At 37.3% G+C, this 14,061-nt stretch overlaps 2 protein-coding genes across 5 annotated transcripts; one reads left to right on the top strand and one right to left on the bottom strand.

Moving 5' to 3' along the window:
* Positions 1-415: 415 nt before the first annotated feature.
* LOC145133535 (AP2-like ethylene-responsive transcription factor TOE3) lies at positions 416-3,361 on the top strand. 4 transcript variants are annotated; one of them, XM_079068471.1, is made up of 8 exons: positions 417-1,326; positions 1,595-1,651; positions 1,746-1,836; positions 1,933-2,078; positions 2,248-2,292; positions 2,378-2,487; positions 2,584-2,741; positions 2,843-3,361. In XM_079068471.1, the coding sequence occupies exons 1-8, from the start codon at positions 743-745 to the stop codon at positions 3,095-3,097; spliced, it is 1,446 nt and encodes a 481-aa protein (XP_078924597.1). In that variant the 5' UTR covers positions 417-742; the 3' UTR covers positions 3,098-3,361. The 4 variants fall into 4 exon arrangements, with proteins under 4 accessions (XP_078924599.1, XP_078924597.1, XP_078924598.1 ...); XM_079068472.1 differs by having other exon boundaries at positions 418-1,326; positions 1,746-1,833; XM_079068473.1 differs by lacking the exon at positions 2,248-2,292 and having other exon boundaries at positions 416-1,326.
* Positions 3,362-3,446: 85 nt separating this feature from the next.
* Positions 3,447-7,428, bottom strand: LOC145133534 (uncharacterized). The gene is made up of 10 exons (XM_079068470.1): positions 7,287-7,428; positions 6,828-6,927; positions 6,595-6,722; positions 6,357-6,507; positions 6,176-6,285; positions 6,006-6,089; positions 5,880-5,928; positions 5,087-5,798; positions 4,889-4,999; positions 3,447-4,219 (listed from the first exon to the last, which is right to left on the bottom strand). Exons 2-10 carry the CDS (start codon positions 6,918-6,920, stop codon positions 3,624-3,626), a joined length of 2,034 nt encoding a protein of 677 aa, XP_078924596.1. The 5' UTR covers positions 6,921-6,927; positions 7,287-7,428; the 3' UTR covers positions 3,447-3,623.
* Positions 7,429-14,061: the final 6,633 nt, after the last annotated feature.

Raw genomic sequence — 14,061 nt, 5'->3', positions numbered from 1 at the left:
TGGAGGTTTTGTCGGGAAATAGACATCACATGCATCGCCCTTTTAGCCAGAAGCCTCGTCGAGACTACCATCCTCCGTCTTCTAACTTCCCAAATCGGCGACGATGGTTTACGAAATCGGCGGTCCGGTGTATAGCGGTTGTGAAATTCGGCATTAAGATCGACTGATGGTGGTGTTGGTGTTGAGCAGAACTCGTATTTGGTTCAGATCGAAGGTCAAAAACCGATGATCTGCAGTGGTCCGACGAAGTGGGCTATGGGGACGACATGGATACTTATTGTTTTGAGGGTAGCCCGGAGAAAATGGGTTTTGTAAATTGAACTAAAATATTAAGATTTAAAAAAAAATTTAAAAACCTTATTTATAGATAGAAATTCAAACGACATCGTGTTATCTATCTTTCTAATATCACCATCATTGGTTTCCTCCTAAAACCAACAGCCTCTCATTGACTTCTCATTTTCTCCTCTCTTCTCGTTACACACACTGAAATGTGGTCGCTGTGTGTATAAAAAGTTTGTTGGATTTCCTCTACCTCCGAAATATCTGGTGTGTCTCAGATCTCAACTGTCTCTCTCTTTCACACACAGTTTCATTTTTTACTGTGTGTGTGGCTTTTGATTCGATCGAAACTGGCTCTCATGAATTAGAAATGCTGCAAGTGATTGGTTTGATTGTATAATCGAGCTATAAATATAGTTCGGGTTTGCAATCTATACGTATATTGATAGATATACTGAAGATGTTGGATCTTAATGTTGATGTAGTAGTGTCTGTTGATGGTTCTGGTTTTATTCGCGATCGGATTGAATTTGAGACTGCGAAGAATGTTTCGGAAGATCGTCAATCGGAGATTCAATATTCCGGTACTTCAGTTTCATCCGACGTTTTGAACGCCGACGACGATCCTCCCGTCACCAATGCTGATGACGAAGGCTCGGTATCGTATACTGCTAGTAATATCGAGAAGCTCCGCTATCATATCGGTATCGTCGATCGAATTGGGAAAGTGAAAGAGGTTTCTAATGGAATATCTGGTGGTTTGATTACGAGGCAGTTTTTTCCGGTTGACAGTGATCTGGAGTTGGAGGACGAGGAGTTAGGTTCTCAGTCAATAACATCGCTGCCGTTGGCGACGTCTTTGCTTGGATCGCACTGGTTGAACCTTAAGGTTCCGGAACCTGCGCTGGCGCCACAAAACCTGCAAGTTCACCCGCCACCGCCGCAGCAGGCAAAGAAAAGCCGGCGAGGACCAAGGTCTCGAAGTTCACAGTATCGAGGTGTGACTTTCTATCGTCGGACTGGTCGATGGGAATCACATATCTGGTATGTATGATGCATTGCACTCTCGTTCTGATATGGTACATCACACATTCACATGAACTTGATATTTAATTACTACATATGCATCATTCATTTACACCGTATAATTGCTTGAAGCTGAAGCACATAGGATTGTTTCCGTATGGAATATACACTCCGTTCCCGATTATTTCCATATGGAAATAGAATTCGGATCAATAAGTTCTCTGGGGTTTGCTATTAATCTAAATTGCAACAATAACTGGTTTTATTTTCTATTTTCTGTGCTCAGGGATTGTGGGAAACAAGTTTATTTAGGCGGATTTGACACTGCCCTGGCTGCAGCTAGGTTAGAGATAGAGTTCCCTTTTGCAAGTATTATTGTAGTTTAATTTAATTGGATGTGACTTTAACTTGAATGAATCAATGATATTATAATTCAGAGCCTATGATCGAGCTGCCATCAAGTTCAGGGGAATTGATGCGGATATCAACTTTCATATAAACGAATATGAGGAAGATATGACACAGGTGGTGAGAATAATGTTTAGATACTTTTTGTCTCATTAGATTAGACCCAAGTTTTTAGTTTCTTAAGGTTAACGTCGCCAAATGAATGCAACACAACAGGTAAAGAATTTGTCAAAAGAAGAATTTATTCATATACTCCGTAGACAGAGCACAGGATTCTCACGAGGAAGTTCAAAATACCGAGGAGTAACCCTCCATAAATGTGGGAGATGGGAGGCTCGCATGGGTCAGCTTCTTGGAAAAAAGTAAGTTACACCATTTGATATAAAAAGAGAAATACATACATACTTGATGACTTGATGTAGGTGTAGTCTACTTTTTGGATTAAGTTGTTAAAATACATCATAGTGAGTAAATGAACGCAATCAGGACACCTTTTTGTTTATCTACAAGATTACAATCCTTGGTTTGCAGGTATGTTTACCTTGGATTATTCGACAACGAAGTAGAAGCTGCAAGGTTGTTGTAATTTTATAATTGACAATTAACATGTTAACGAAGGCATCATTCAACAACATTTGCAATTTATGTTGTCTGAATTCAGGGCTTATGACAAAGCTGCCATTAAATGTAACGGCAAGGAAGCTGTCACCAACTTTGAGCCAAGCATCTATGGAGCCGCCGATATAAGCTTGGAAGCCATGGATGAAGAAGGTATTGCATTGCTTGCTTATAACTTATTCACTATTCCATTTCTTAAAAAAACATAAAACGATAACTTGGAAAAATAAAATTCCATTTGTATTGCAGCTAGCGGTCACAATCTTGATCTCAACCTCGGGATTTCTCCCACTAAAGATAGTCCGGGGGCAAATTCAAATTTACAGGCACAGGCACAGGCACAAGCTCAAGCTCAAGCTCCGTTATGGCCTAGTAACATGTATTATGGTTTTACACCAAACAATGAGGTAATTATTTTATGGGTTGTTCTTGTTCCCTAAGTAATTTTATTTGAAATCCCTAACATGTCACCAACCAACCAACCAACCGACTAAAATTTTCTACTCAGGAAAAAGCGATAGGAATGGCATCTGCGAATAATATTCAAGGGCTCTCAGCATGGCAGACACAAATGCAACTGCAAATGCAAATGTTGGGGGGCAATTATAGCATGGGTGTGACATTTCCAATTCCGGTTTCTTCTATTGCAGCATCATCAGGATTCTCTTCTACTACTACTGTTTTCTCAAATAGGGGTAGTATCCAACACCAACAGCCAACCAACATGGCCAGGGGCACTTCTTCTTCGATATACTTTCAGTAACCAGATTGGTTAATAAAAGCAAGTCATGTTGACTGCTTGACTGACCGCTATTCATGTGGCAAAACATCTAATGTCACTGGAATTCATTTCTGCTTCTGCTTGTGTAAAAAAAAAAAAAAGCATACTCAAGCTTGTTTGTAATGATGCATATTGTGTTAGTAGGTTTTTATGGTCTTTACGAACATGTACGTATATACACCATATTTCAATGAAGTTCAAAATAAGTAGAGGGCCAACATCCATTTCTCTGGGCATTCAGAAACAGATACTTTGCCAACAATATTAACCTAATTTTTCATGTGAGATTTTAACCTAAAATAAAACTGCAATCATGATGAGGAACAAAGCATTGGTGAAACAAAGTTAGTTGTAGTAATAATATTCATGAAATCTATCCACAAGCAAGCTAAAGCTATTGACAACTCTTGTAAAAACACTGAACTTAGAGTTAAACCTGTCTGTCTGTGCTCATTTCATTTGATAAAACTAAAAGAAGTTTTGTCTGAGAAGGTGAAAGAAGAATTCTTTACATTCCAAATACCCGGGTGTGGGTGTGGGTGTGGGTGTGCGTGTGGGTGTTGTATACATCTCCCGAATTAGGCATTTGGAACATATAGTCACCATAATTTGGTAAAAATCTGCTCTCAAACCCCAACCTTTCTACCTCGTTTCTAGGATCATGTTGTTGTTGTTGAAGTTGAGCATCTTGAAACTGATAAGCATTTCCAAATTTCAGCTGTGAAAGTGAGTATTGTTGTTGTTGGGATTGGGATTGGGTGTTGTATAAAGATGGGTGATGTAGATCAAGATTCATTAGCCCAGAAGTAAGACCACCATAAAAATCATCATGTGAAGAAGGAAACTGAGGAATTATCTGGTGTGGCTGTGGCTGTATGGTATTGGTGGTGGTGGTGGTGGTGGTGGCAGTAGTAGGTGCAGATTGTTGTTGTTGTGTCATGAAATTGAAATGCCAGTCATCAAATGAATAGGAGGAATTTGTCAAGGGTTTCCCTCCACCAACCATCATCATATCAATAACATCATCGCTGCTGCTGCTGTTGCTTAGATTCCCAAATGATGGTGTGCGATAGTGACTGTTTGGCATACCCCTGAAATAATTCCCTGAAAATAAAAATAAAAAATAAGTAAATATAAAGAAAGATTCAAAAATAAGGTCAGTTTGCCTTGGTATAATGGAATCAAATAAGCAATGTAATGGAACATATCATTATATTCAATTGTCATCTTTGTTTGGTTGTCTTGAAGGGATGGAATGACTGATTATTTGTGATGTATAAGTTGAATAATATTGACAAATGAAGAAAATATATAATCAAATAAAGATATATCACCAAATAAATTGAATATAAACATATTTCAAATTGTTGTAACTATATACTATGTCTAATGTCTCTAATATGAATTTCAAATGGTACAAAAAAAAAATTATCACTTTCAAAAATTGTTTACAAAAAAAATAGATATAATGAAATGTAAAACAAAAATATAATAGAAAGATTTGCTTTTAGTTATTTTGAAAAAAAAAAACTTTAATTGAATTTTTGAAACTTTATTATAAAAACAATGATGTTATTATAGGTTATATGAAGAAAAGTAGGTTAAAATCATTCCATTCCATCAGCTACTAAGAGAAAAACATGAAAGAAAATCAGCCAAAGAGAAGGAATCACATTCCATTCCTTTGTGGCAAACAGAAAGGATTTTTTATCATTCTATTCCCCTTTAGATTACTGCATACCAAACAGTACCTAGATGCAAGGAAAGCTTTACCTGAGCTAGCAGCAACAGTCTGAGCCTGATCAGTTCTTATGCACGAGAAACCAGGAGGTGGTTTGCTGGGCATGGAGAATCCCGGTGGTATCAACTTCTGTGCCCTAGATCCTATTATTTGAAAAATAAAAAAAGATATAGGCATATTTAGTATATAGTAGTATAAAGAAAAGCACAAAACTGTATATACATACATACCAATGTCAATATGTTGGTTGGCAAAAGAGAATCTGGATTGATCACTATGTTGCCTTCCATCTCTTGCTTCAAACAATCCAGCTACTGAATTATCACATCCATCCAAATCAATCGACAAAATATCCGATATTATACTACTCTCCACATCAGCAGAATTTTCATCATTATTCACCTCAACCCTTCTCAAATGCTCCACAATCTCTTCATTAGAAAAAGAATTAGACTCTCTGTAAATCCTATCTGACTTAGCCAAATTCTCAAATTTCATCTCATTCTCATTATACCCATCATTCTTACATAATGGGGCCTCCTCTATAGACACTATATTATGATTATCTTCTTCATCCACATAACTATCTGATTTATCTTCTTCTTCCTCTTCCTCTTCCTCTTCTTCTTCAACAGAATTCACATCTTTATTAGAACTTGTATTACTCGACCCCCTTCCAACAATATCCACAAAAGTTGCCATGTTTTTGGATGATTTAATTGGCTCATCAGGTGAAACTACTTTCGGGTCAGTGTGGTTATATGATTGGTCAATGACAGGTGGCGGTAACATACTTCCGGATCGCCTATGTGTATAATGGGTCCCACCAACTATTTCTTGTACTCTATTCCTAGTATGAACTGCAGCTACTTCATCTTTACCAAAGCTATCCTCATCAGCACCAATAGTATGCAGGTATAAACATCCAGGATTGTTGCAAGGCTAAACATCAAAAAAAAAATTATAAAATTGTAGAAATTCATGAATGAAAACGAATTGAAATAATGAAAACATATTACATACCATGTTCCTTAACCAGGCATGACAATACTTTGCAGTCCCGAATGATGCCCTGGAGAATTTGGATTCAAAATGGTCATCATGAATGTAAAAGAAAGTAATAAGAGGACAAGAAGGTCATTTGCTTACCTTAAAAGCCTACCGTCCCAGACATAACCATGAACAGACTGAATACATGTTACTGCTTCCTCTTCTTTTGAGTAAGTAATATATCTGGGAACATAAAAGGGAGAAAATCATGAAATCTGGGACAAAAATCAAGCATAAGAGCAACTCAATATGCAAACTTATAGACTTACACACTGCAAGTGTCGTTAGTGAACTGCTGGAGAGTCCCGCCAGCTGTCCGAGAAAGGGAAACTTTTGTGACTTTTCCATATTGCCCAAAATAATCTTTTCGTTGCAATAACTACACCAGAAAAAGTAGCTTATTAACAATGATATATACAATTTAGAAAGAAAAGATTGAAAGGTGCTTACATTTTCATCAGCAAGATCAAGAGGGAGTCCAATGATATATGCCATTTTTCGCTGAATTACTCGAACATTGCTAAGATCTTTCCTTACTTCATTTGGTTTCGGTTTTGCCTTTGTTAGTTTTTGTTTTCGGTTTGAACTATTGGTAGCCACCCTATGTGCAAGAACCAGTTATTACAAGTCTTCATATGATCATATCAAATGTAGCAATGAAAGTTAACAGACTTCAAATGTACAGTACCTCTGAAAATTTGATTCCAACCCTACAATTCTATCTTTATCATAAGGTGTTCTACATGCAGGACAGCGCCCCTCTGTTGCATCTTTCTCTGCCATATCCATTATGTGATGCCAACACCAGACACACACCTGCATTGGTAGTACAAGAGGGTTAAAACAACTAATCAAACAAGTCAGCACCAAATAAACGAAGTTAAGAAGCAAAGAAACTGTTTCATGAGTGAAAATCCAAACCTTGTAACCACATTTGCAGGGATTCAATTGTTGATCAGTCCAATCCATCTCTTCTGCACACAAAGGACACCTTTTCTCTTCTTCGCTGTTCATGATTCCTCTGAAAAAACACATCAACATCCAAGAACCAACAAGAAATCAACGTTATTCTCCTTCTGACTAGCCTCGCACACATACATTCACTACGAAACCCTAACTTCCATTATTACGACTTACGACGAAATAAACCCTCTCATTACACACAAAAACCACAAAATCGTAATGCATTTCACGTAGATAACACCGGCTCGCACTTTAAACGCATAGACATACCAAAAGAACAAGAAATCCGGAATTAAAACATCGCGTGTACGCAATACACAGAATTACACATAAATCATGACGAAATGTATCACATTATAATGCAGATAATTAGGGTTTAGAAACTCGTACAGTTTAAGAAGTAACTGTAAAACTTACAGCGATTGAGTGAGCGAATGATCGAGAAGAAGAATCAGAGCAAAGAAATTGGTAATGGAAATCGAGAGAGAGAGAGAGAGAGAGAGAGAGAGAGAGAGAGAGACCCAACTGACGAGTACGGCTTAAAGAAATGAAAGCCACAGGATTGAGAGAGGTTTTTGTGAAGATGGGGGTTTAATATATATTTATTTTAATTTTAATTTTATAGTGTATTTTTGTCCTGTAGTGGCTTTTTACTTTCACATGGATAAATGATTTGGTGGATGATGGACCACCTAATCTTACCATGAGGCTGAGGGTACATTTTTTTTTGTCTTCAACATTGTTCCAAAGTTGGTGCCATGCCTTTTTCAGGCTACTAGAAGATTTGAGTTTAAGTTTCTCGATTTTATTAAGACTTGTTATATTAATTTTATAAGGCTTATAGATTAAACTAACTATTTTTCTATATAGTTTTTAAAAAATAGCTTTTATTTTTATATATTTAAAAACTAACTAACAATTCTAGAATAGGTTACTTTGTACCTATTTGTGTGCCCCTCGCATATAAATGGAGCTCATCATCAGTTGTGAAAATCATTTTGGAAAATTCTAAAAAATTTCAAACTCAAGATTTGAAGTTTATTTAGAAGAAAAACATAGACTTAACACACCGTGTTTGTTTCACGTGTTTTTCTATTACGATTTTAAGTCGAAAAGTGTTATATTCTTTGTTGTGAATGTGACGAACATGTCCAAAATACGACGACCAATTTATGAACGTTTCGTAAATGAAGGTTTGGCATTCCTTTTTCCGTGTTTTTTGTGTTTGATTCATCACTAGTCGTCTTGGCCACCTTGAAAGGCTATTATTTTATATTGGTGTATTATGTTATTTTAGATATTGATAACACCATATACTAGTTATCGTTTTATAATGTCTAATTATTATTTTTAACCATATCATTGTTTTAAAAAAAATTGCACGTTTGTTATCACATTCTTCGACATTAACAGTTGTGACACCTCTGTCAATAGTTAATGAAGTGATATTTATTAAAGTTAGACAACGGAGTCTTGTTGATAGGACCGTTTTACAAATGATTTGTGATTTTCACTATGTACAAAAGCAATTGTCAGAAATTAGGGATCTTATTATTGCATTTAGAAGGCAATGAACATAGAAAGTTAGCATTTTACAGTATACAAATATTTGTGATTACGTCTGAATATATATATATATATATATATATATATATATATATATATAAATAAGTTTCTCAACTTAATGGAAATAATTCAATAAGCATGTGGGGTGAGTGCAACACTTGACGAGCGAGTTAAAATGGTTGATGGTGTCATGGACTTAAATGAAACTTACATGCAATTGTTTTAAGTTCGCATAGACACTCTTAGGTTACACCTTACGCAAGTCCCAAGTATAAGTGGTTATCACAAACTCCTATTCCTCAAGGTTGGCTTTGATTCGTTAAGTTAGGAGTACTCGACCATGTAATGGGCACACTCGGCTTTGGTATCAAATGGTGTGTCTATATTACATTTGTCTCTCCTCTGCTAGAGATTCAGTTTTGGTTAATGGTAACTCTATTAAAGAGTTTTCTTTCCCTTGAATAACATAATGAGTAGGTGTAACATCCAGTTTCGGAATGTTTCTAATTTCGTGATAACATACTGTAATTTGATCAGGTAAAAGTCTTAGGCTTCAAGGGAATAAATTTTAGACATTATTAGATGTTGATAATGCTAGTTAAATGACTTAAGCCCTTGAATTGTGCTTTAGATCCAAAAGGATAAAATGGGAAAATTGATATTCTAGACTTTTTGCATTCATTAATAAATTAAGTTCGGTATGCTTTAACTCAAAAGTAATTTGATATAATTGTGGGGTTTGTCAATACATTAGCGTGCATATACAGATCAATTGAAATTGAGTTTAAAACGAAGAATCTCGTCAATATCTGCAAAACCAACTGTTACCAAACAATATAGATATATCTTATAACTTATATATCTATAAAACATTACATCCAGACATATCCATCCCAACCGATTCTCACAAATCCTAGTCCACAATTATCAGGATGAATTAACTTACCTGATGAATCGTTTAGAACAATGGTCGACTACACAAATAGGGGGTTCCTTGGTTGGTGTAAGTCATTAAGGCAATCAAATCCATCAGAGTATTAGATGAATATGAATTCATATTTCATCTATGTCTATGGGTTATAAGTTCATACTAGCAACGTAATTTACAAGATCGTCTAGAATGATCAAGTGTTGTCATTTTACTCTGGTATATGACCAAATATACCGTTTCAGTTTCCTGATAGGACCGACCATATCTGGTTGTCCAAATGAATACTATATCGTACTCTGGTACGTAATTCGTACATCGACACCTGATAGTGTCACAAAACAGAGTTCTACTTTATGTTCCAATCACACACACCCTTAATATGATGTTAGATAGTATCCAAACTTAATTAAACTAAGCACCCCCTTTAAGTCCTGGTGTATAACTAGACAAGATTACAATGTTTCTAATCAACACCGTTTCCTACCTATGTAATATTTCTACACTGCAGGGTATAACTAAACACTATTTCGTTTTAACTCGAACTAGGCATCCGTTATAAATCTTATTTCATTACTATATAGGATTATAATGCTTATAATAAATTTCCAAAACCATTTTTCTATTTATACCATACTATCAAAATACATCATCTGACTATTCTTTTATCCAACTTAACTGGATCTAAATATTCTTTATACGTCTTAGTTTTAAATTCAGACAATATTACAATCATTGCAATCAACTTTTAATACTAACTCTGTTTAGATACCACTGTCATAATTTAGTGTATATACTTAACACAGAGTATCAGATATTTTAATATACAATAATCTTTTAAGTATAATACTTATTTTTTTAAGATTGTCATATAATAATATCATATAAACAATTGAACATATATATATATATATATATATATATATATATATATATATATATATAACCATATTTGGTTCACAAAGTGTATATTACCAATATACATTTAACAAATATGTCAGATAATAAACATGTAATTCACATATAAACTGTAAATAGATATTTAATATTTTTTAATAATTACTTGTATTAAATCTTGTTCATGAAAATAATTATGCACTCACTTGATTGAGGTGAAAGACTCGGGGGAAAGTCGGATCCTTGTTGACGCTTCAGATTTCCCTTTAAAACGACCTACATATGAATATTACTAAGCCTTAGTATTAGTTCGTATTCATAAAGTTTATTCGTTATAATGTTTTTCTCATACTTATCAATAATCCCAAAAGAATATTGACTTATAGCCGATAAGGAACAACCAGGTAATATCGGATCGGAGATAGGATCCGTTTGATATATAGAGACGCACTGTTTGGAAAATCCACTTTAAACACCTCACAAATCTAGCCTAAATATCACTCCCGTAAGTAGATCGATCGGTATAATGATTGGTATTACTGATAAATCTTATTCATAAGTTCATAATAACGATTACAAACATAAATATAAGTTATACTTAAAATATGGTAAGCATAACTCAACTTACAGGTTGTTTAAAAAAAACTTGGAAAGTCGCGGACAGAACTTTGACACCAAACACTTCTTTTTGTCGACATTTTATCACTGCAGCACTTCGTCATGATACTTCGGGACTACGAAAAGACAGATTTTTAGAGAAAGAAAGAGTTTCTAGAGAGAGAAACCCGGAACATTAATGAGAAAGAAATTAGGGGGCTTGGCTTGTTATTTATAGACTTATGGACATAGGGCGCCCCTGAAGAGGAGAGACCAAGTTCCGCTCATATCTTTCGCATACAAGCTCCGTTTTCGACGTTCTTTATATCGATGGATTCGTAATTTCATAGACATCAACTTTATTGTAGATAGGTTTGTCTAACGAGCAATCAAACTTTATTTTGTACTTTGTGACACATACTTGTAACGACCCAATTTTCAAAAGAAATTTTTTCATTTTTGATTAACCAAAATACTTTCTACAAACCATGAAATCCCAAATACAATTGTTTTCAAAATTCATAACAACAACAACTTTATTTCAAAACATCAGAGTGTCCCATCAAACGCTTAAAAGAGAGTACACGTCGCGCCGTCACGCATTGCCCTTGCCCATGGGCTTAGATGTACCTGAAACAAATTCACAAACTGTAAGCTAATGCTTAGTGAGTCCCCCAGAGCATACCCCACACACAATCTACATAACACATATCATATTAGTTATAAAAGCTACATATATCACATAAGCCATGCATATAACATATAGGAAGTCATGGAAACCCTCCAGGGTCTTACACCTAGTGTCACTGGAACCCCCACGTGGTCTTAACTATCTACCATGGGAACCCCCTCATGGTCTTCCTGCCATGGGAACCCCCACATGGTCTTCTCTACCAAGTAAATATCATACAAACTAAACATGCAAATACACTAGGATGTCATGGAAACCTTCCAAGGTCTTATACCAAATGTCACGGGAACCCCCACGTGGTCTCGGTCTACTGCCACGGGAACCCCCCGGGGTCTTCCATACAAATGTCATACTAACATAACGCATAATCAATCGACAATCCACTTATCAAAAAATGGGTCGGCCTTGGTGCCTTAGACCCATTGGTATGGTGAGAAGACTCACCTATCGAATGTTGAACTGAGAAGCTAAGATCGGATAAATCCCACGCACGGCTCCAACTCAACTGCCTATAATCATCATGTGATTAACTTGTCACAATCCCGAAATACCATAAATACCCTCAAAGTCAACCCTGGTCAAAGTCAAGGTCAACGGTCAAGGTCAACAGTTTATGTTGACCTCAACTCATCGAGTGCATCCAGCAACTCGTCGAGTTCCTCCCAATTCCATTCCACTAAATCCCGAGTCAACTCGCCGAGTCACTTAAATGACTCGTCGAGTTCATCCAATGTCCAGAAAACCAAAAGTTCATTCAGACCAACACTCTAATCCTTCACTACGCTCATTCAGAAACTCGAAAACGGGTAAACCCTACACCGACTCGTCGAGTCGACTAATGGAATCGACGAGTTCCTTCAGTCCTTTGGTGTTCAGTCCTTTCCAGTGGAATCTAAGGTCCCAAACTTCAGATCCAACCTCCCTTAATGCCAATACCACGTAAAGTTGCAAACTTTACGTGCATGCAAGGCTTCCCAAGGCTATAACATCAAAATTAAGCTTCCTATAAGGTTTTAGTGCATGGAAAGGGCCTAAGCTGGATAAAGTGAGCAACTTTATGTCATTGAGGACCCAGCCGAACATAATCATCACTCCTTCCCAAAGTCCCCACGACTCACATTCCGGCCTCGAGCAAAACCCTGGAGCCTCAAATCCATACACGCCCGATAGCCACTCCCGCTCAGCCTGTGGAAAAATAATGAGTACATAATACCTTCCTGATCACAAGTAGATGTAAATCGAACATCTCTGTCAGAGACTACCGAAACTGGCACATGGTGTCTAGCCACCACCTCTCGCACATAAGTATCCGCCAACTTCTCAGTGGATATACTCTCAGAGATCGGAATGAAGTGGATACTCTTTGTCAATTTGTCCACAATCACCCATATGGCATCCACACCCCTCGCTGTCCTCGGTAACTTCGTAATGAAGTCCATAGTGATATCTTTCCGCTTTCACATGGGAATGGGTAGCGGCTGGACATTGCCATGAGGCCGCTGATGCTCGGTCTTGACCTTCCTGCAGGTCAAGCATCGCTCCACGAACCAAGCGATTTCCCGCTTCATGTAGGGCCACCAATAGCTCATTCTCAGGTCTTTATACATTTTCGTAGCCCCCGGATGTATATAGAACTTGGACTTGTATGCCTCCTCCAATATCTTTTGTCTCACTCCTCCAGTCACCGGTACCCACACCCGACCACACTGTGTTAGGAGACCTCAGCTATCCCGAACAAGCAAGGGATACTGTCCCCGAATCCGCTCTATCTTCCAATTCTCTTTCTTCACACCCTCGACCTGAGCCTCCTTGATCATATCCAACAATGGAGAGATCACCTTCATCCTCAAACAAACGTTCCCAATCGGGGAACCCGCCGTCTTGCGACTCAAAGCATCGGCCACCACATTGGCCTTCCCGGGATGGTATAAGATCTCACAGTTATAATCTTTCAGCACATCCAACCACCTCATCTGTCGCATGTTGAGGTTATGCTGATCCATCAAATACTTCAAACTCTTGTTATCAGTATAAATAGTGCACCGTACTCCATACAAGTAGTGCCTCCAAATCTTGAGGGCAAACACCACTGCCCCCAATTCCAGGTTGTGAGTGGGTTAATTCGCCTCATGAGGCTTCAACTACCTCGAGGCATAAGCTATCACATGCCCCCTCTGCATCAGTACTGCGCCTAACCCTGAGATCGATGCATCACAATACACTACCAAATCATCCAACCCCTCAGGTAGTACTAGAATCGGAGCCTCGTATAACCTCCGTCTCAGGGTCTCAAAAGCTAAGAACTGATATGTGCCCCATCGAAATGTCACATTCTTCTTGGTCAGGCGGGTCAAAGGCATAAAAATCTTGGAGAAATCCTGGATAAATCTCCGATAATAGCCCGCTAATCCCAATAAGCTACGGATCTCGGATGCGTTATTTGGTACTTCCCACCGCATCACTGCCTCAACCTTGGCTGGATCAACCGAAATGCCCTCTTGGTTGATGATATG

The sequence above is a fragment of the Lactuca virosa genome, chromosome 8 (assembly GCF_052849685.1).
Source record: "Lactuca virosa cultivar CGN04683 chromosome 8, Lactuca_virosa_CGN04683_v6, whole genome shotgun sequence".
Taxonomy (NCBI): Eukaryota; Viridiplantae; Streptophyta; class Magnoliopsida; order Asterales; family Asteraceae; genus Lactuca; species Lactuca virosa.
Note: the sequence above shows the minus strand (reverse complement) of the source record. Positions and strands in the feature narration are given on the sequence as shown.